This window comes from Dermacentor silvarum, chromosome 2, assembly GCF_013339745.2.
Source record: "Dermacentor silvarum isolate Dsil-2018 chromosome 2, BIME_Dsil_1.4, whole genome shotgun sequence".
Taxonomy (NCBI): domain Eukaryota; kingdom Metazoa; phylum Arthropoda; class Arachnida; order Ixodida; family Ixodidae; genus Dermacentor; species Dermacentor silvarum.
Genome location: NC_051155.1, coordinates 223,222,639 through 223,246,316, shown reverse-complemented (window position 1 = coordinate 223,246,316; position 23,678 = coordinate 223,222,639). Strand labels below are relative to the sequence as shown.

Below are 23,678 nucleotides of genomic sequence, written 5' to 3'. Positions count from 1 at the left end.
CTAGGTATCGCGTGAGGTGTCGAAGGGCCACACCATGCTCGACCTTGTCGGCATCGACGTTTTGATGCGTATACTGACGGTGCCGCTGTCGAGGTGCGTCTCCTCGTTGCCGGTGTTGCCGGACTCTCCGTCGACGTTGGCGCCACGGCGGCTGGAAGCAGAGAGCGGCCTGTCGCGAGGAGTGGCCTCTTCGGACCGACCGCTGTGCCGCACCGGTGAAAGCACAGCAGAGGCCTCGCTGCGCGCCGAGCGTGCGGACAGCGCCCGCTCTTTCTTCTTGAGCTTCTTGAGCTTTCTGCGCCGCATGTCGCGTCTGTGGCGGTGGTGCTTTTCTTCCTGAGCCGTAGGTTCTTGCTCGGCCGGTTCTCTGCTCCTCACGACGCCTTCCTTGGCTTCGTCCTGCTGGGTTCCCGACCGTACCGGGCCAGGAGTCGCTTCAACGGGAGAAGCGACGGCAGGCGTGCGGTTGCGCTTGCCAAAGCCGTCGGGTGGTGGCGGTGCTGGAGAGCTGCCCTCGTGACCAGGGAATCCGCTAGGTACATCCTCAGGGCTATCTTTATTCACGAGATGAAGCGCCGTGGACCGATGCGCCTCATTTCGTGGACGGCTGTTCGAAGGTGATGTCGCACGCAGCACGACCGATGGCGGTTTTCCGATGGGCGCGAACGCTTCGTGAGAGTGCCACTGGGCAGATGCGGCAGGAGTCGGACTGATCGAAGGTTGCGGTTGGGCGCTCGCCGTGTCAACGTCGGCGGAAGGAACGCGTTCTGCGGGGAAAGATGGTCCAGCCGACTTTTCGGACGATTCAACGATCCACCGCAGGTCTTCGTACATGTTTGCAGCCGGCGGCCTTGCTGACAGTGGCTTCTTGAACCGCTGCGGGCTAACCGGCGTCGACATGCGCGAAGAACTGTGCGCGGAACTGCGTGTCCGAATCCTACGCGTAGCCGCCGCAGGTCGTGCCGGGCGCCTCGGATAGAACACGTCAAGTTCAAATAGCTCGAGTTCGCCGGGCGGCGACAGAGCATAGCTGTCTTCTTGGCAGGGGTCCCAGGCGGCCACCTTTTCTTCTAAAGGCACTTGTCGCGGTTGGTCTTTGCCAAGGTTTAGGGGCGTCCAGCAGCTTTCGCTGTTTCCAGCGCGTTCCAACTGCGCGCTTGTAGCCTCGATCAGGTCACTGATGTCCAGCAGTGGCTCGGAGCGTTCATCGCTTAGCTGCTCCAGCTCTGAGCCTTCCCTGGCGCCGTCGTCGGCAAGCCCGAGACAAGGCGTCGCTGTGTCTTTTAACGAGCCGCTCTTTTCAGAACAGCCGCCTTGTTCGTTTTCAAGCGGGGTTGTCATCAGCGCCGCCGGCAGGACGCACGGCTTCCCGAATGTGACCCATTTCGAGTGGCGCTCTGCAATGGCCTCCGCTTCGCTTTCGGACGATTCCTCGGCCAGTGTCCTTATGCTGCGGCGGTTTCCGGGACTACGCAAGGCGTTGGCGCTCCACCGCCCAGACAACGTTCTCTGTCGGGCAGGGGTGCGCGACACGGCGAACTCCTTTCTGTCGGCGCTTGGCAGTCTCTGATCGGGCACCGTCGCAGAATGGGCCGTCGGAGGCACTCCACTCTCGTCGTCGTCGTCTTCAGAACGGACGAAGGTCGTCAGTTTTGTCTCACCGGCACCGGGTGTCGACAAGTGCGCCATCGTAGCGGAGCTGCTACGGTGCGCCCCCGCGAACTTCGCGTCGTCCAACTCCTTGAACCCGCTTCCGCTGCTGGGACTGGAGCTGCAGGTGCCCGGATCCAGATCGTCGAGGATCGCCTGCTGCCGGCCGGTTCTTCGGCCGGCCGATCTCCGCATGTGGCGCGATCAGTCTGGAGGGCTGGACAACGCGACCAGCAGCAGACAGCAGCGAAAGCGTGGGAGGAGAAGCCGACTCGGGACAGGGACGTCGCTGTCAGCGTTGGACGGCGTCGCTTGTGGCGCGGGGCGGCGCGGCTCGGCCACCGCGGCAGGATGGATCACTGCGTGCGGCTCGCTGACGTGCAGATCAGTCGCGTTCTGGCAGAGGGGCGAGAACGTTCGGAGCCGGTGTCAGCGACGACCGTCCGCCTTCTTGATGATTCTTCTTCTGTGCCGCGTGCTCGCGTGGCGTGGCGCATGGCCGCGTGGGACTTGAGTCTTCATCTTCTTTCGCAGCGACACGAAACAAGCGATGATGACACTGTATTCAACCAGTAAAAGAGAAGAAAAAGTACCTCGGAAACACGGACGTGTCGGAGAAATTTTAGATTACTTAAAACCAGATAAAGTGGGCATAACCTGACTAGTTTCAGAGAAGAGGATCAAAGACAGCGTTTATCTGGCGGTAAAGTAACCGATGACTAAATTAAATAGGACGAGCGTGAAGATGGATCGCCGGAAGGACAGGCCCAAAGTAAACGCGCGGCACAGTTGGCGACAACATTTTATATCGACACATCCCTGCAGGGAATTAAGTGCTACATGATTAATGAGGAGAGATTAATTGCGACAAGTACGCCTAATTAGGCTGCGTTTGCTATGACTTCACGGAGAAAGGTCGAAATATTTTCCGAGTTGGAATTCGCTACGTGACAAAACCTCAGTGAACACCACGCATTTTCTAGTGGTCACTATATATCTCTTATTTTTCTTTTCTTTGTTACATTGTTTTTAACCAATGCAATGCTATACCGAGCTCAGAACTCTCACTCTGGGCAGCGCTGTGAAAGCTACGGGCGATGCCAGCCAAGGAGAACTGAGAAACGATTGCGCGTATCTAGACGGAGGAAGGCAGGCGCCCAGTGTGCGCCGATAACCATTTGTAAACCTTCCATTCAACAGGCAAAGTATTTAAAAGCGGACAGTAGGTGATCCCTTATTCTCATTCTTCTTCTTGGTTGGCTATAACACGGTAAGTAGATTCCGCTGCGCTGCACAGAATTTGTAGTACTAGGATGGACTAAGTAATCCAAGTCTCAAAGGCCATTTGTTACTCCGGCGCTCCAAGCACAAATGTGGCGAGTAGTGATTATATTAAAAATTAAATTCTGGGATTTTACGTGCCAGAACCACGATCTGATTATTAGGCACGCCGAAGTGCGAAACTCCCGATTAATTTTGACCACCTGGAATTCTTTAACGTGCACCCAATGCACTACACGAGCGGGTTTGCATTTCGCCTCGGAATGCGGCCGCCACAGCCGTGATTGAGCTCAGCAGCGCAACCTGTGGCGACTGATTCTAGCAAACGGAAGTGCTGCCCTTTGAGTAATGTGTGCACTGTCTTCCGCTATTTCACTCCTTTCGCGGAATGAACCTAGTCGGCCAACGTCGCACACTTTTGCAACTGTGTCCCCGGGACGGCCTTTTTTGACACCCTGTCAGCCCATCGTGAGGCTAACGGCAACAACTGGCGATGCACACTCCAGAGTTTTACGACGCTTTCAGGCCGACCTCGTCACACTTGAGACTGCACGCGCAGCTGACCTGCCAACGCCATGACAGTGGTTCTCGCAGCGTTCCTGCTGTATTGGGCTCAAGGCAACATCGAAGGGAATGCCGAGGACAAACGCATGGCAACGCTACTAGACGCAGGGGGAGAGAGTCTCTGTTGGTTTATCTGTTGGCAGTGACGCTCGCCTCCTAGCGGCATGGTAACAGGACAGTTATTTTCTTCTATCTCCTCAATAAGGAACCGGCGTGAAAAATTATTTCCGTAAAACGCTTCTTCGACTTCCGATGTATAACCAAAATTTGTAATGTAGTTTGGTGAGCCGCAGAAAACAGCAGGTCGTACTAATGGAGCCTAAATATGTTGGGTAATCCTGGAGCTCGCGCTTTCAGGCCCCCCACATTCGCACGGGGCACGTCCGCTAGGTAGGGGTGGCGCAGTTCTTGAGCAAAGCTGGGGCTCTGCCGCAGGAAACCGGTATGGCGTTCGCGAGCGTTTCGATTGGCTGACAAGGGCTACGAGAGACGCTGTAGCGATAAATTCTGACCGCGTGGGGGTTCGTTTGTGGACTAAGCTCTCAGTACACAGCGTGGCAACAGCTCTTGAAAGATGTTCATCGAGGCTGGCTTTTCCGCAGCGTGGGGTTTCGTGCGGAGAAGTCTGCCTCACTGTAAACCTACGAGCGAATACCTAGAGGTGTGGAGTGCTTTGCGCGCGCATCCCAAACGGCGACGCGGCGGAATAGCGGGGTTCCGCGCTATGTAGCGAGATGCCGTCAGCTGCGTCGAATTAACACATCCAACATTGAGGAAACGCACGAATCGCAGTTACATATAGTCTCCAGAAAATTATTGTCAATCCCATTCCGCGACGTGAGCCATGGTCGTCGTACCGTACGTCACAATTTTTGTTGCAAGCCCGGCTATATATCGCTGTTTTGAGCGGCACTTGAGACTTTCCTTCGAATAACCCTTTACAATTTTTCTTCTTACGACTCCCTTATCGGCCTTCGATCGGGTTGTACAGCGCAGACGGAACGGCCACAAAAAAAGGACAAGACGACACACAAAGCGCAAAAGTGTACCATAAACAAACAAGCCCAAATATCCACTATCTTGAAGTCCCTTATCGGAACTTGGTCGCCGCGACCAGGTATCGACCCCGCGACCCCGTGCCTATAGCAGCAGAACACCACAACCGCGCAGCCACCACAGCGGCATACGTCAGCCCATTTTCAAGTGGCGCTGCATAGCCGAGCTGCTGTCATCGCGTTTCGTAGGAGAAGACAGGCCACGCGGGTCGATCGACGCCGTGTAACAGAGACCAGCTGTCCTGCGGAGTATATATACACGTTTCCAGAGCATATGTCACCCCTACAGTTCCGCGGTTTCGGGTGTCCCGAAAAACCAGCGCAAACACCGCCCCGTTGACGGGTTGCGGCATGCAGCGATCGATATATAGGTACAAGACCCGGTGTCGCGGGGTGAAACTTGACTGATAGCACGTCCGAAAACTCTTGCATCCGCCGGGTCGGGTCGGATGTACGTGCCTGCGACCTGAAAGTATATATATATATGCACCTCAACATGCGTCACGTACGCGGAACTGTCTCGCAGACAGAAAAGTGCGAGGCACATATAACACAAAACAATCGGAAGAGGCAAAACATGATCTCGAATAAGAAATTATCAGAGTTGTTGTGAAAGGCTAAAATTCATCACCTCCTCAAAGCTCAGAAATGGCGATTTTCTGATTGAACCCTAGAGGGGTCAGTCATCTTGCATCGAGATCTCGATAATCAACGTGCCGCTGGCGGATGCGATAATCTGACATGCCTGCAAGCGCAAAAGGCCGCTTATCTGCTCAAGCGAGGCGTTTAACAGCGGGCGCATCGCCAGCAGCTGACACTGACTGGCCGTTTCACCACGCAATCACATGATCCAAAATATTTTGTGGTCAACTGTAGGCAGGTTCACTTATTACGACACAGGACATCCTGGTTGAGGTCCTTCAGACCTGGCTCAGCACTTTAATGTGCAGTCACGAGATGACTTTATTTGAAAAAGAAAGATTTATTATATGGGAAAAGCTGAGAGGTCAACCTGAACTACTATGTTCAAGCCTGCTACTCGCATTGGGGAAGGGGAAAAGGAGAAAGTGGAGGATATGTAAAGAAAATTTAGATTTAGAACGTCCTGCACTGCTAGACGATCACATCATCCAGCTTGAGATATGATAACATGCTAATGAGCTACTGAACAAAAAATTCTCATATGGATGAAACTCTCACCAATTTGGCTGTTCAAGGTATGTGATGTATATCCAAAATTCATACTGGCATCAGCAAGGCTAGTTTCTACTCTTATGTCTGAACCGTTTGCATACGGTTAGAGTGCACATATTTCAAGTAGAAGTGCGCAAATATTTGAGATTTCAAATATGGATCGAATAGTCCATGCTATTTGATTAGAGAATTCACTATTCAAACAGAAAGAGTTGTTGCAGTCTACAGGTAGAAAGATTGATACACGTGGACTCTGGAATGATTTTTCTGCAGATGAACCATATTTAATGCACAGACACATCAGTTCCTGAGAAAACGGTTAGAGGAGACCACTTTTACAGAGCAGTTGCCAATTTGCCAATAAGCATGTTTCACCTTGGGCAGCCTATCAATTTGTTGTCTTGATGTAGGCAAAGCAATTTATTAATTTGGCTAATCTCATTGTGTTTGGATTCCTTTAGAATGATATGCTGTGCTGTAGTATTATACTAAACCTTTTCAACAAACGCAACACTACTAGGTGCATGTAGTGACGTGCTTACGGTAGCTATATGGGTAGGTGTGCCTACCGGCATAGTTCACTGCTTCTCAGCATCACGACAGCAGGAGTGGCGCTGCGGTCAGAGGTTTGCCTCGAAGCACACGTCGTCTGCTACTAAGTGTGTTGTTATTGCGTGCCTGTTATATTTAAAATAATTGGTTTTCACAATAAAACCTAAAATAAAATGGTTGAATTATGGTGAGGTAGTGCATAAAAGTGCAATGTTTCTTGCTGCAATGAGCAATTTTCAAAAGTGGTCATTTATATCGTCTGTTAACATGCTGACGGCACGGTGTGCTGCGCTCGCAGTCACAATAGTTCTCCGACTTCCTGTAATTTCCTTAGACATTTAAGGAGTGAAGTGAATACTGCGGGTGATGTTCATGAATACCAAGCTCGTGAGACTCCGGGACAGGGTGAAAGTGTTTCTGCCCAGAAGAAAACAAGCCGGAGGGGCACTACTTGCTTTGCGCCGAATTGTAAGTTCGGCTACAAACATGCAAGCCACGGGTGAAAATATCATTGCTTTCGATGCGCTGAGACCCAGAACCTTCCAAGAGACGCGAGCTTGCCCTTCGCCGTGCTGACAAAATGTTTCAACTGCATTAGTCATGTGCCAGCGCTACTTCAAGGAGCATGTCAGTGAGCGTATGACCGGCAGGAAGATTGTGCAGATTCCGATGGCATATGTGCGGCTAATAAGTGGACCTGTTCCTTCGATACTACCCAACGCTGCGGCTTACATATTGAAGTAAATTCCTAGAAAAAGAACAAGCGAGGCTCCCACAGGGCATCGGCCGTTGAAATAATCCTGAAGAGACAGCGAGCTAAACTTACACACACTCCAAGAAGATAGAATACAAATGACAATGTCGCGCATTCTACAGGTGAAGGATTAGTATTTGTAGACAACTGAAGAAATGAACCTGCTCGAAGACGGCCGACGAAATGTTTCTGTGCACGAAAAATTCAGCTTCAAGCGCAGCGGCCGCGGTTTACAACACAGCGACTCGCAGATATGCCCTGCCGCTGGCATTTTTTTTCCCCCTTACGCCTGCAGCTGATGCGTTCAGGAGTCATCGGTTGTGAGCAGTATAAAATCAAAATTACGAACAGCATCATCCAGCTAATACATTGCTCGCCTGCACTTCCTTGTGACGACCAAGAACTTGACTCCTGAGCGTACTCCAGAAAAGAAAAAGCACCTTACGCTATGCTAAATGCATTTTGAGCGCTGTGATGCAGTGCAGTGTTTCACTTAAAGCTATAGTTGCAGTAAAAGCTTGGTGTTGCTGCATGGTTTGCGTGTGTGACCGAATAATTACCTAAATTATTATTGCATTCAAATATACGTGCATACGATCTTCACGAATCCAAACTATGATTTTTCATGCTACAAGCTACTGCTCTCATCATACATCATCGAACAATGTAAGAACTTTTTATTGCGATAGCAATTATATGGACACTTCAACCGGATTTCTGCCGTCGGCATCGCCGTCGCCGTGAGGTTCCGTATAGATAAAACCTTCGCCGCGCGCCGTATGCCCGAGCGGAAGCGTGCGGGGACGCGCGCTATCACGGAGAGCGAACGCACTCAATCTCCCACGCGCAAGCAAGGAAGCGGGAAGCCAGCACCGGAGGGAGCGGGGGGGGGGCGCACTTCTACTCTGCCAACAACCGCACTCGTCGCTCGCCCGCACCGTCTCTTATCTCCACACGGCTCTGACCTTTGTGTGTGATGTGCATTCGCCGCTCAGTTTCCGTTGAAGCGATAGACCGCACGTACCTTCGCCCACTGCGGCGTATGCGCTTGCTGCCAGCGTTTTGACAGTCGTTGTCTGCAGTCATTCAGTGTGATCTATTCATGTTTGTTTGTGCGCGCTCACACCACGCTTGTTCATTCAGTTAGTAATAGTCGGGCCACATTTTCCAACGCTCGCTACACATGCAATGCTGCCCGGATCGGCAGTGCAGCGCTACAGGTGTGTCCCTTCGCACGCGCTGCCCACGGGAAGCGCTTCTCATCAACACCACCGTTTCACACGCGCCTTCTCGTGGTCATCGAGTCTCTCTTCATGTCGGTCTACTTACGCCGCAGCACACCTGCTTACTTAATCAGCTCATGTTTACTACAATTCATATTGCTACCAAAGCCGCTCACCTTACTTCGTATGACATTGCTGTGTTGCTATCGCATTTATTGCTTCGGCCGTAGGGCAAAACTGTGACATTTTTTTTTATCAGGAACAAATTGATTTGTATTGTCAAGAACATTGTTAAATTATATTGCAAGAGTGTCTCGTTTATCATAACCCCAATACAGGTAAGGAAATTGAACCAAAGGATTTTAGTTGTACGAATATCAATATTTATGCCATCGTATTTTACATCCCTTCAAGCCAAATCATTTCTCTTGTGCATTCCATGGTACAAGAATAAGCCCTGCAGGTTCGTGTACAGCCCTTATACTGTATAGTATTTATTCCGCAAAGCAAACTTCACCTTTCTCTCTTTAGAACTTATGAAGGGCTTTTTCGTCCATGCAGATTTTGTGCTTCTCCTCATAGACTCAAGTTTAACGTGCTTACTGAACTCAACAGTTCTTATATTCTTGCACCTCAAATGGGTAAACAAACAGGTGACGTAAAAGGCAAGTGCGTTACCTTTGCAAGTGACAGAGCTCTGCTGCCTTCAGAAATTTGTAACTGTCTATGATGCCACTCTGAATGTGGTTTTCAGTTTAAATACGGTGGTAAATGTGCCGCACTTCCAATGTAATATGGCCGCAGCAGCACACGAAGCGCGCCGCTTGTGGCACACTTCCGACCGCAGCGCCACGTTTGTCCTCGTGAAGCAGAGAAGCGCTGAACTACGCTTCACGCCCGGCGAACGGCACACCTACCCATCTAGCCACCGTAACGTGCTGTTCCTTTGTTTTATTACAGTCATTGCCATGGTGCACACACATGATCACCTTTCCAGTTATTAATTACAGCTTCTCGGCAGACCTGACATCCAGTTAACAGCACTATGTATCAAATAATGTGAATGACCCTTTTTAGCCGAACAGACTCAGTGTGACCTTTATATTACACTTTATGCAGGAATAGAAAATACTCGGTCTTCAGTATTTGAAGGCTGTTGTTCTTGCATATTCGTGTTCAACTAAAATACTTCATTCACTGTTTGAACGTGCCTAATTTTAAATAATATGCATACAGAATGTGCATAGAGCAGAGAACATACTAGCACGATATAATAAAATAGTTTAATGAGCGATGAGAATCAACGATATTGTGGAGAGCAATAAACGGTGCCTATTTGTGACTTGTACCACTGTCTCCATTCACACTTGTATCAAGAATTACGTAATATCAGTCCTTCTTCAGGCGGCTCTGATTGAGAACTCCACCTGCAAAAGTAGACAAGAACAGGTTTGGTGCGTAAATGCGCAGTTCTGTGCAAAATGTAAGAAACGTGTGAAAGCTACACAGACAAAGGCAAGCTCAAGAAAAGAAAAGGAAAACTTCAAAAAGGAAGCACTCTATGGATGGCAGCCAGAGTTGTGGCCATCACTGATTTATAAACACTGCCATGTTTGAAGAAAAACTCCTGCAAATTGAGCTGCTTGATCGTAAATTGAGCACACAGACCGGGTGATGAATGAATTAGTAAGCTATCACTTTCACTGTCAAATAAAGAATGGACTTTCTTTTTATAGTCATTGCACAACTCCATAATGATACCACATATGTTTTACTGTTGTACAGTTTTTTTCGTGTATTCTGTGAAGTAATGAGCAGGTGCACAAGTGTCGATCTGTCTTCTGGATGTAAATTGATCTTAGTAATTGGAAACCATAAGCTGGTTGTACACAACTGAATGTTTCCATGATCGGTTATACAGCTTTCCTAATTACAATGCCAGTTAAATATTTACAGTCACTGTCATACTTAACCGAAACATGCCTTAGACACTTTTTTTTGCTTCTCCTGCCAATGGTGCTGGTTGTTTCTAGTTGAGTTTGGGGCATCTTTTGTAAGCATTTTATGTTTGCTTCTTATAGAATGTGCTTGGTAAAGTAAAGCTGCTATAGAGGCATATTCATGGCAGCTGCACAAACAATGTCAATGAAAAAATGAGATAATTAGGTCGTACTTGCAGCTAAAAACTAATATATAGTGAATTTCATCAAGACAAGGTTTCTATGCTTCTAAAATAAAAAAAAAACAGTATACGACTTCAAAGGTCATAAAAGAAGTCCTAGTACCAGCAAGCATTTACGAACAAAATCCCACAAGAAAAAAAAACAATCACAGGATCAATAGCACTGGTACACATGGTACAGATTGCGATGAAAGCAAAACATCAGCACAAACTGCACCTAGTGCTAGCAGCTGCCACCAGATGGCGCCCCTTATATAAATGCCACTATCATGTCATCTGCACATCGTAGGTTGCAGAAATATTTGCCACTGATCCTCACTCCTGATCCTTTCCAGACTAATGCCTGCCAATGCTAGGCTACGATTCGGTTAGCTTACAATTACAATGGTGCAGTGATCTTAGAGGCCAAGGTCACTGTAATGATGTTTGCTATGTTGTCGGAGTCATGAGGGAGGTAGTGGCCGAATACTGCACCAGGGAGGCCAATTCCTGTTCTGGTGAGGGAGTGACTTCGATGAGGCTTAGTGGGCCTTCCTAGTTTGGTTGCACCTGAACTATAGCCCCACTAGCTCTCGGCAATATATATTTTTTTCTTGCTGGTGTCAGGCCCCACTCCATGCCTGAAAATGTAGTAGACTGGAGTAGGATTCGAACTTATGACCTTCAGATTTGAGGCCGGGTATTCTACCTCTGCTCCATGCCACCACCCTAATGTTTGCTATATTTGTTCGCAATAACACAGAAGTGAGACACATCTTGACTGCACTGAGTCAATGTGTGCCCCTATCATCATTACTCGGACATCTATACGCTCAGTTCTGGTTAGCATTTTCCCATACTGACTGGTCGCTGGCATGTACTGGAGCACATCGCGAGTACAAATGGGGCACCTAAGCGTGATGCCTGTGCTGGCACAACGATGACACAGCATTATGTTCCATTCCCTGCTCAACTGTTGGGGTTTCTTGCTTTTCACAGGCAATTCACATGCATGCATGTGAATACATGCATGCAAATGAAGAATTCTGTGTTGGCTGGCATTTTGCTTTCAGTAGGCTTGTCACAATGGCTTCAGGTACATGCATGCGATGTCAGTTCAGTTCTCTACACTGAAAGTGCACATTAAAATTACTTCACTAAATATCAGAAAAAGGTGCATTGCTTTTACTGGCATTGTGGATCAAGTAATGAAAAAAGTTTCACAACATTGCAGATTTTGCTAAATTGAGATAAAGTGTATCAAGGTTCAACTGCACATTCGTTTTTTACGCTAAAGTTGTAAAAACAATACCCAACAGCTTTTACCTACTGTCCCAAGCTAGTAACCATACAAAAGACGCGTCTCTGAAAACAATAAATGGGCGCAGCGCTTACCTTGCTTAGCATTCACCATAACAAGCAAAAGGCAAGCAATGAGAGAACCTGCAGAGACAAAAGAGAGACAAAATGTCGATTCTAGGTCATATATGTGTGTCCCAAGAGGTTATACACAGGTCACATGTGTGCAATGCATTAACACACCTCCTGTTGCAATGCTTTTTGAGGTCCTGATTCACAAATGTCATGACCCACTACTAGTAATTCGCATTTCCCTTTAATCACCATTGAGTCATGCATCTTTTGCACCTTTCTGAAGGTGCAAAGAGATGGCATCACTAAGCTTGCAATAGGAAGCAAGAATAATTTGTCACCTGTGTTGATTTTTTGTGAACATGTAACTTCTTCCCTACAAGAAAGACCTGAATTGAAAGACTGAATTGAAAGACCTGAAATGAAGACTTAGTTTATGTACATAAATTTCGATAGAGAAAAAAATACATACACTGTGCTACAAATTGGCGGCAATGGCCTTTAAGAGCACGTCAATGACACTCACAAGCAGTCACAAGTCCAGCAGCAGAGGCAAAGAAGCTTGTAACATTATCTGGCAGTCTCAATATGAAATGCGTGAGCCTTCGTAACATGTTGCCAGGCATTTGTTGTTCAATGTCCACACTGGAATTTTTTTTTTTAGTGAATCAAGCTTTATTATTTATATAGCAAATATATACATAAAAATGATAAATTGTACATACAAAAGGAGGTCCGAGGGTCAAAGACCGATGGGGGACCTCCTATACAATGCATGACAACAACACTAAAAATACATTGCAGTATTTGGGCCGTGTGTTTTGAGACACCTACAAGCAGCCATCTAAGTGGGAACATTGTAGCTCGAACTGTCGTTCCATTCCTTGTGTGACCATAACAGATTAATCACAATATAATTAATCATAATACATAATTAAAGCATAAAACAATCAGAATATTAACCCTTTCAGTGCCACGGATGAACCGGTACGTTCTCCAACCTCTCCAGTCGGATGTGCGCAGTAACCTGAAGCTGGCGAGCTCCGAGGTAGTTCTGCCATTTGCTGTATATTTCTAGAAGCATATTGTCTCATCTGTCTGGGTTTGCTCTGTCTGGGTTTTTGCTAGTGCGTTGCAGAATGTACCCCTTCGTGGGCATCGTCGTGCTTCGCGGAGTGCGTAATCTGCCGATTGGAGGGGTGGCTCCCGGACTTTGTGCACCGCTACTGTGACAATTCTCCGTTCAAATATTTGTGCTGTAGCACAAGAACTACTCTTGCGCGTTTCTGGAATCTGTCATACGTCTATAGCATCTTTTTTAAAATTTACATCCCGACATGGCTGGCGCTAACGCGAAATTGTGCGCGTCAGAATGAAACTAGGTAGGAACTAGAAAATGAAGATAGGAATGTGAGGACCATTTAAGAGTGCATTTGCCATTATTTGTGATTTCTTTCGCTTCTGTATAACCCAAAATATAAACTGTTGTGTTCGTTTTATAATATCAGAAAAAGACATGGCACTGAAAGAGTTAATTCCAAAAAAATGGTTAATCATGTTTAAATCATTAATAAAATAATTAGAATGTTAGTCACTCGATCATCCAGCAAGAGCAAATATGTTAATGCCATGATACTAAAATGTCAAATACTTAAAGCCTTAAAGTGTTAAGGGGCCCTGAACCACTTTTTATAGAAGTGGAGAAATGCATTTGAATTTAAAATAGGTTATTCCAGAAATACTTTGCTGTAAAGAGTACTTCGATGCGTTCAGCAGAAGCAGAGTTATTGGCAATCAAACACAGCGCTCACAGTGCTTCCGCTCCTTCAATGATTTGCACTGCGAATGCTACGGCAGAGGGGGGTGTGCTCACGGCGCTCTGCCTATTGAATTGTGGTACGCAATTCAAATTTGATTGTGAATGTTAACGTAGACGCCACTACTTCCGATTTGGTGCCTACGATACGTCAAACGAGCCAAACGTAAGCCAAAGGCGGTTGTCCTCAGTGAGCCGCAGCACACTTAGCCAGTGGACTCTATGCGGCGCCCGCGGTATCTATACTACGTAGCAAGACCACAACTACATGCAACTATAGTGCGTATGCGCAGCGCTTGTGTTGTGCATGACAGCGCTTGAGTGCGAGGTTACGGTCAATGCTCCAGTCGGACTGTGCTAATGTGGTGCAGACCAGCTTTGTCTTTCACCAGCTTGACTAGCGGATATTAGTCACATCCAACATCGCATTTTGAAGCGCTATCAATAAGTCTGCCAAAGTGTCTAACCAGTAGCGGTCAGGAGTGAATGCACGCTGTCAAATGTGCCTGTGGTGTGCCCAAGTTTCACGTTGTTTGAGGCCAGTTGAGCGTTCAAAGCTAGTCAAAATTAGCGGGACCTGACCACTACGACACCGATAAGCAGGGCGGACAAAGTTGAATTCTTATGCGAGTGGCCGTGGCCGAGTAGGAGCAGACTATAGTCAGCTTCTTCCAGAAGTACGTAATTAGTATGAAAATTCCAAAAGCAGATTTTCGCTTACTTCAGCCTGTTTATTAAACTTTGTCAATAAATACACACAGTAACAGTAAGTGTACTGATCCAAACTGGTCCAAACACCCTTCTTGATTGATGTCAGCTATTGGCCAATAGCAGCCGCATTTTACGGACGCTTTATGACGATATAAAGCATCCAGAAAAGAGAGAGGAAAATGGCTTCTGTTGAAAAAAAGAGCGTTTGAGAGAAACGCGACTTCGCGCTCCTCTCCATGTGCCGCGCACAACTGCAAAACTTGGTAGAGATGCTCACAGCAGCGTATGTTATCCCCAGACTATGTTATTTCACCAAGCCCGAGGGATGGTTCAGGACCCCTTTAAATGTCAAGTATCTGCCGGTAGCCTACACTGCAACTATCCTGATACTTGAATAGCCTTTGAAGCACACCTGACAGGAGGCAATTGGAAATTAAATATAGGGTGAAAATATAATGTCTACATAATGATTTATGTTCATTTTCTTCAGAATAAATCGTCTGAACATTAAAAACATGGTAGGCAGTCATGGAACTACAGAACCGAAAGCATAACAGGAAACGTCAACTTTATTCTAGAACACTTCATCAGTTGGCACATGTTTAGAGATCAGGAAAGAGTCAAAACACATTAAAAATTTTGAAATTTCATGCATAGATATCCATAATTCAATCTGTGAGGTGGTGTTCACCTACATATTCAAACAAAGAAAGGCATTACAAATTCAAGTGGATGTCCTGCATTCACCAAAATAATATTTTTGGAATGTGCTTGCTGGACAGACTGGCAACAGGATGGGTGTCACAGTGGACGCCCGTACTGTCATCGTGTTCTTCGTCCTCGTCTAGTTTGCACTGTAAATTTCCTTGAATATGACCCACCAACTAGAAAGAACTTTCATATGGAAGGATCTTTCAAGTCAGGCTATGCTGTGTAATTAGGTGGCTATGTCTGTTGACAGGCACTTGTGCAAAATAATGGCATCTACTCAACCCACAAATGCAATTTGGTATTATGTGTATAAATGTCCTTATAACTGTTGTCGCTTATATAGCTGTTTAAACACAACTAAGTCATTCTTTCTGTCCATGACACGAACCCATGTTCTGTTTTATATTATATTTTATTTAATTTTGGCTAATCAGAGCTTATACATGAAATTAAGATGAGTTACCTAGAAGTTTAAATTAGTGTGACTCTACTGTATATTTGAAAATTTGACCAATTTAGGTATCATTGTTTAATTTTCCATAGATTGAGTACGCTTATCATGCTAAACTTCTCGTAAGAGATTTACAAGCTCATGCACTTATAAAAGTCTCAATGTTTGAGTCTAGACGCTTTCCACATAAGGCGCACATTATGTTGAGTCGCACAAATAGCCTTGGCAGCATGAACACAGTGACACATTCAGTAGCCAAGGATAGGCCGGCCAACTTACAGCAAAGCCATGCCATGAGAAAGACCTCGAGGACGAAATAACCACTGGTGTCGACAATCATGCCGGACACCATGGCAATAACAGCGAGACCCAGGTTCTGCACGGACTGCATTCTGGAAAAGGTGCAAAATAATCAATTCAACTTAACGAGGGTTGGTTTGTCAAGTCAATGTGGAAGAGCAGGAGTGAGCTCTTCCACATTGCTCTTCATTCCATTGCTCTACATTCACAGTGGTTCTGGACGGACTGCATTCTGGAAAAGGTGCAAAATAATCGATTCAACTTAACGAGGGTTGGCTTGTCAAGTCAATGTGGAAGAGCAGGAGTGAGCTCTTCCACATTGCTCTTCATTCCATTGCTCTACATTCCACAGCTCTTCCAAGGGCCTAATTTGGGTGCTCTGCGTAAACTGTGTATTTTATTAGTGGGTTTTAAACATCTGGATCGCTAGAGATTACAGTGGCATCACTCCCCGCATTTTCAGCCTCTACTTGCAATTATATGTGGAGTGGGTGAGCAATGTCTTTAAGTGGGTTACCTCCTTAACCTCAAATGCTAGGTCCTCGATAATACCCGAAGCATGTCATCCAGTGCTTAAAGTCAGAGGGAGCCCAAAAGGGGGGAGCCCGGACCCCCCTTTATCTTACAGCGGAGCTGTTAAGGGCTCAGTCTTCGATGGTTGCGTCCGGATGTAGAAAAAAACTCTCATGGTTCGTATGATGTATGTGCGAGTGAAAGCGCGCGAGGGACGCGCGCTTTCTTAAGGAGGGGCTCGGCCTCCCCCTTGGCAGAGGCCGTATTCTGAAATGTTCCACTTAGGCGATATTTCGCCTAGGCGAAAGTAGCGTTCAATAAGTCAACCGGCTGCTTACCCGTGACGTCAGCATGCACTACCAACATGTGCACTCGAACGCTTCGCAAAACACACGAGAGGGCGCACCGTGCAAGTGCAGAGCGGCTCGGGTGTGTTGCTTTTGAACGTATTGGCTGCAGTACGACACAGGCGTGTTCGTTTGTTTAACACATTTCGGGAGCACCCACAGACACCGTGACGTCAAAGTGACGTACACCGGAACTACTAGGTGGCGCGACTTCTTTTCCGGTTTTGCTCAACCAGCCAATCAGCACGCACCTGAAAGCGAAAAAAGAAATTTCGCCCAAATGGAACGTTTCAGAATGCGGCCCCAGGTCGAGAAGCTCTGGAGGTAATTTTATTTCCAGTGGTGCCTTGTGCGGGGTAATATTAACTATGAAATTTTTCGACTAATGATTTAATTGTGATCAATCAGTTTATGTGGCATGAGCAAAACCAGGAAAGCAGGTATTCTCGCACTGCTGCATGCATTTCCCCGAAACACTGCACATGACGGTCACAACCCTTGTTCGTCTAAGATTCCTGGCACAGCGTTTCATGAGCCACCTGAGCATGAAGCTACTTGCTCGTGAATTAGTGAAGATTCACGTTGGTTTCTTTAAATGCATGTGTATGTATATATATATATATATATATATATATATATATATGTAAAAATGGACAAAGTGCATGCGTCTTTGGTATAACACAACGCTCATAATACACAACCAAACGAATGCAAATTAACTATAATATTATATTATGAGTAAAGAGAGACAGTTCAGACTACCTTTCGAACATAAAGAACTTGAGCGATGCTCAATATATATATATATCTGAGCAAGTGTGAGTGTGCGCTCTATATGTTGCCGCCCTACGAAGGCCCCCCCCCTCCACTAAAGGGAGACATTAAGCCCTGATGCCACCCCATAAAGCTTTTTCTTAAAGAGCCCCTAAACCACCTCAGATATTTTTTGAACACGCGCATCGAGTTCAGAATGCCGTCACGAGCAACGATGCCAAACGCTGCAGCGCTACGCGTCGCGGGAGCGCCACAAAGTAAAAAAAAAAAAAAGCCGTCCTCCTCTCCTGGCCTTTCCGGTATCCCCAGCGGTCGCCACGATGTCAGCAGGGTGCATCTGGTGATGTCAACGCCGATGACGATGCCCATTGGTCGAACAAGAACCTACGACTGCCGGTTTGTCTGTTAGCAGGTACGCGCGCTCCCTGCTCTTCCTCGTCGTGTTGCTCGCTTGTGTGCCCTTGCGAATCGGTAATTACAGCCTGCAACGCAAGTGCCAAATCGCTCGCGTTCCAACACAGTCGTGTTTAGCGGTCTGATTAGCTGCGCGAGCAGAGTGCGACAGTGTTGGCCTTTCCAGACGTGCGCGCAACACGGGGTCTATAGCGGCACCTTTCACATAACACGGGCTGGGACCGCAGCAACAGCGGGTAGCCGAGAAGCGCTAAGTCCATGTCCACGTTACCGGCACGGTAACTCGCCACACGCCGTTTGCCATTCGCGGGCTGCCGTTCGACAGCGGTTTTGCTCGCGAACGGTGAGGTTTCCTTGCCGTACGTAGAAAGGATGAGACCGGGACTCATTTGTGAGGCAGCCTCACCGCCGCTGATCGCTCGACGGCGCCGATATCGTCGTTAGGCCTTTTCCGGTTCCCTTCAAAGCTAAAGCAGACGGCGCTTCAAAATGAATTACCGACGCTCATAAGCCACAATATTTTCTTATCGCTGTCATCGCTCTTCGCAATAATTGTACACTAATAAGAAAAATATGCTGATATTAGCGGCGCCGTCGGCTGCGATGCGAGCACAGCCGAGCCGGTCGTCTTCCGTCAATAGTCGTGCACTGCAGCTGAGCTGCAGCCGATGTTTTCGTTGCCGGTGGCGGAGGGGCGCAGCTTTGCGGTCGTCGATTGGCCCATTGATCGTGCAGCGGGTGGGACACTGGCCGAACTGCCGTCTACTTTGGACACCTCTCGCGTGGCAGACGTTCTACGGCACTAGAGGCCAGTTCGCCGTCGATATGTTGGCCACTAGAGTGGACGTGCCTTAACCAGAAGTAGGCAGTGTTTTGATAAGGGCGTTGGCGATGACGTATGTCACGTGACATTTCGAGAAGCACTCGGCAAGGAGGGGCGACCAGCCGACGAGGAGAGTAGAGAAGAAAAAAGCGAAACGAGCGAGGGCTGTTTTTCGATCATCAAACGCGTGTAACTTCGTTATTACGGCACCATTTTGAAAAATTCTCATGGCTACGTGTTCGTTGTAGACTCGTGCACAACTGCAACACCACAACTAAATTTCGACCTCTGGGCAGTTTAGGGGCCCTTTAATGGTAGGTACTTCGATTTCCTCCTGAAAGTATGGATTCCCTGCTACAGCTCTTGTCTGTACATATGTGTATTTATGCACACCTCAAGGAAAGGAGTGAAATAAAGCTTTCTCCCTAAAAGCTGGACTCTGCTGTAAAATTGTGTTGCCACTCAGAGAAAACGAGGAGGAGAGAAAGAAGGCAACAAATCTTATTACAGTGGCAATGGCAGCTGATGGGAGGCAGAAGGGTTATTTCACATTAACATAGGTGCAGTCACAGCTTCTGGTGGCACAAACATGAATGGTACCAGCACTATACTATGCTCATCTCGTTGCACCGCAGCTATGTGCAAATAGAAAACTGCAGCAACTGCGCACAGTAGAAGACGCAAGCGCTGCATGTAAGGTTAATTTTAAAGCTGCCACCACCACTGCAGTAATGAGAAAAACTATATCGGCAAGAGATGCATGAACACACTCAGTTGAAATAAACTGGAAGCTAAGACAACACTTGTGTTGCCGCGAGATGTTAGTGCCCAAGGAGGTGCGACATAGCCATGACTTGAGAAGAGGCTAAGATTTACCCATTTGTAGCTCTTAATATAGCATGCTGACATGAAACTCTTCCGAGAAACCATTCCACAAGAGATACTCTCTACATTTGGGTAGTACTCTTAACAAAAATTGTTTTAGGGAGTCTTCAACAAACGAGTAGTGAAATAGTTATGTGCTTATATTCCCCTTAAATTTGTAACCTATCTTGTGTAGAAATTACCTAACTGACAAAGAAAAAAAAAGAAGGTAAGAAAAAAAAAAAAAAACGAGAACGTAAGAAAACATTGTTATTTGGAGCAATATTTTTGCATCACTCTTCTTAACAAAACAGCTCTTAATGAACTCTCCATGAGTATAAGTTAGATTTTCGTGTAGGGACTCAATACATTTTTGGGGACCAAGGAAAATAGCATTTTACCACTGCACATGTGCGAGATGCAAATTAAGGTTGTTTGCATCAGGTGTGCTACTTTCCACATACATTAGGCTGTCTGAAAGTTGCACCGAAAGCCTTGCATCAACAAACCTGGCAGCAACCACCAAGCTGATGGCTCTTGCCTTGCACCAAATTCAACCAGATTACAGAGCAATCATAAACATTTCTAAGCAAGATGTTTTTTGTTCACATCATTTTTGTTGCAGTGGCAGTGCAAGCGCGAGATGCAAAGTGGTGGTGCAAGAACACGTTGCAAAACTTCCTGCTTCCATGTGCTTCAATTCTGGTATGTTTGTCGATCCTTAACCCCACCAATACTTCAGGGCTGCTATGCTAGAACTGTAAAAGCTCTCAACAGGCTGATGTCATACAGCCACGATTTTCATCAGATAAAACTCTTTTGAAAAGCTTAGTGTTTCTACAGCACATGGGTGTAGCACTCAGTTGCTCATTGCTTCATTAAACCACATAGGCTGTCAATAGGGCTAATGAGCTCTCATCACTTACATGCCATAAGCAGTGCCCAGCTGACGTTCAGGTATCACCATGGCAACCAAAGGCCAGAAGGCACACGCCAGAAGCGAATACATCAACCCCATCAGAACCTGAAAAAAGTTTATGTGATACACTAAATTAACGACAGTACATTGCACAATCACGTATATTTACTTTGGTGTATTGGTGAAAATACACCAAGTGCTAAAAAACACTTGTGGACATCTGAAATGAAATATATCGGGGTAGCCTAAAATATATTTTTCTTAAAGGAACACTAAAGAAGAACACTAAATCAGTTTATACTGATAAGGTATTCTTTCAAAACTATATTTTGACTAACTTCATGGTAATAGGTTGATTATTAGAAGAGAAAATAATTGACGAAGTTCCATTTCTTCAATTTTACACTGACACCCCAGCATTATTGTGACTTCAATTATTGGTACTCTGCTGTATAAATTATTAAAAAAATTAAATGCTCTTAATTGCCATCTTGCACTGGCAATGAGCTTGCAGCTCCACCGTGCTATGGCTTCCCATTGATAGTACTAACCTGCATGCCATTCAAAACACCAAAGACTCTTTAATTAAAAGATGAACCCTGTTGATACACTGCATGTAATAGAAGCTGAGCATTTTGAAGGACCATCATACCATAGAGTTTCCTACAAAACTTATCAAAAGGGAACTCTGGTGTAAGCGTCTAGGGTAGACAAGTGTGGCGGTTCAGACAGCATAGGAGTGATGAGCAGCACACACACTTCTTTCCTATACTTTGTCCAAGGTAGATGTACACACTGCAGCAAAGCTTCCTACATGCTCAAAATGTGGCAGTCCATCAGCGGTTCATGGGGCTTGACACCATCTGTTTTACGAAAGGAACACTTCTGGCGGAACGAAAAATAAAGTGATGCCACATCCAGGAAAAAAAGAAGCGATGTCATTTTTTTGTTGACAGGTGCAAAAGTTTTGTTGTTGGCCTGCCACACCTTGAGTCGATGAGCCTTTCAAGCGAAGAAAAGCTTTTTGATATGAAAAGCGGCGCAGCAAGATACCAGTCTTGCGGTCGTCGCTATCGCTATTGGTTTTCGCTGTTTCTTCTTTGCTCTGTAAGCGTGTTTTCATTACATTGCACCCCTACAGGAAACAGGCCACTGTGATTGAGAATCAAACCTTCAACCTCAAGCTCAGCACCAGAACCCCAAAGCTACTGCAGTGGGAACCAGTACTTTTCCATTAAGATAAGCTTCCGTTAAGATGAACAGGTTTCCAGAGGTTTCTTTGTGCTCATCTTCGAGCAGGTCTACAGAGTACATATAAAAAAAAATTTTTAGAACTATTAGATTTCCGACTCAAAGCAGGTTACCACAGAAGCTTGAACTAAGCTGAATTCTTTTGCTGTCAAAGCAGCTGTCACTCCTGACGGAGGCATGCAGCATGGTCACACACATCGCTGTAGCCTAAAGTGAAGTTTAGTGACAAGAAGCTCATGCATGTAGGATGTGTTAAGGAGTCGTGAAATATATATAAAACCGATTTGACACATCTAAGTTGATGCACGAGCAAGGTGAGCATACATGCTGGCATAAACTGCCTAAAGCAACATCAATCTAAGGCGATGGCAAGTACGTATCATATGCGGTTACACTGCTCAAAAGATGTTGATTTGTCTGCAATCAAGTGGTAGCAGAATCGGTCACTGCGCGGTGCATTTTGGAGTGTTTTGCTGCAGCGTTGACAGATGGTGCCAGTTCTGTTGCAGTGACATCGCAAGCTGCCCATTTGTGACCATATGGCTAGGCCTTCATCACTCGATATTGGAGTGTTTTGCTGCAGCGGTGACAGATGGTGCCAGTTCTGTTGCAGTGACATCGCAAGCTGCCCATTTGTGACCATAGGGCTAGGCCTTCATCACTCGATATTGAGAACCAATCTCAAGAATACTGCCAAGATAACGCCTGAACTTTGCCGCAGAGCTGAGATAAAGCATAGCAAATGTCAACAATACCATTCACTTTCTGTGAAGGGGGAAAAGGTGTTATAAATGGCTACATGTTCCACCTGAAGTGGTCAGGTGCTACTATGTCAGGCGATGACAATTTCTGCTGCATCCGTGCAAAAAAAGTCTGCAGAACCCCTCAACAAAAACTGATTTTGTGATAAAAACATGATGCAGCAGACTAAGCATCACAATTACCATGGCAATCCAGGGGTTGAGGAAGGTGAAGGCAAGCAGCCCGTGAGCAGCAAGTGTCCCAAAGACCGCCGCTGTGACCCAGATCAAGTTTCTACCCAGCAAATCCACCAGGATTCCAAAGACGGGCGAGGCAAAAGCCGAAATGAGGTATGGGACACTGGAAAAAAATGAAAAATTGCACGAAGATAGATGGAGTTGCAGTAAATGGTATCTTTACATGTAGCACACAGTTCTTTTTTTTTTTTTTTCTCCAACCTCCGGCTCAAAAATGCACCTCGTGCCATTTATGCCGAGAATATAAGGGAAGATTTATTATCTTAATTTGATGCAGAAATGCTACAAAAGAAGGTTGAACTATAGAAGGAAGCCAACCTTTGGTCTTGCTTGACATTCTACAAAATGAAATTCTTCAGGTCTATGATGTGAAGGTGGTGTGAAACAAATACTGCAGGGCGACATTGGGGAAGGCCTATCTTCATTAGTTTGCACGACTCACTATTAGTGGTGAGGATGTGCTAATTAGATGTGATCGACCATATGACTGAAAAGCCCAGCAACTACCACTGCTTTCGCAATGTGCAGGATTTTCCCCCCCGATTTTCTTTTAAACTGTCGCCATATTCTGGGACAGGTTGTGTCATATCTGTAATACAGTAGAAAGGAATTTACTTAAACGAATTTCCTTCTTGTACAACACACCACCACCAGTGTTGAAAAGTATAAAAATTGGTTAATAACGACCAATAATGTGTCCATTAGCAAGTAAAGAGATCTTAATATGAAACTTCAAATGCGATCAAAAGACCAATTCAAGCATCATTGTGGTACGCAACAGTGCTAATTTTACAGTGAAGCTGTTAACCTTTTATTGACGAATGTTGCCGACAGGCAACATACCAGACAATTTTTTTCTTCGTGAATTTTGGTATTGCGTACAAAGTTTATCACTAAATTTCTTCAGCCAACACTGTATGACAGGCAGCAAGCATCAATTGTTGGCTTAGAGCAGGAACACAGGGTATACTAATACTGTAT

General features: G+C 46.2%; 2 protein-coding genes across 2 annotated transcripts in view; both read right to left on the bottom strand.

The window, feature by feature from the left end:
- On the bottom strand, positions 1-1,845 carry LOC119440725 (uncharacterized). The gene has a single exon (XM_037705608.1). It carries the CDS (start codon positions 1,843-1,845, stop codon positions 1-3), a length of 1,845 nt encoding a protein of 614 aa, XP_037561536.1.
- Positions 1,846-9,534: 7,689 nt separating this feature from the next.
- LOC119442722 (major facilitator superfamily domain-containing protein 1-like) overlaps positions 9,535-23,678 on the bottom strand; it is a 36,755-nt gene continuing 22,611 nt past the window's right edge. Inside the window, exons 9-13 of the mRNA XM_037707702.2 lie at positions 22,644-22,800; positions 20,456-20,553; positions 15,774-15,886; positions 11,830-11,877; positions 9,535-9,700 (exon numbers count right to left, since the gene is read on the bottom strand). Coding sequence (XP_037563630.1) covers positions 9,663-9,700; positions 11,830-11,877; positions 15,774-15,886; positions 20,456-20,553; positions 22,644-22,800 — 454 coding nt within the window. The 3' untranslated portion in view covers positions 9,535-9,662. The remainder of the gene's footprint in view (positions 9,701-11,829; positions 11,878-15,773; positions 15,887-20,455; positions 20,554-22,643; positions 22,801-23,678) is intronic.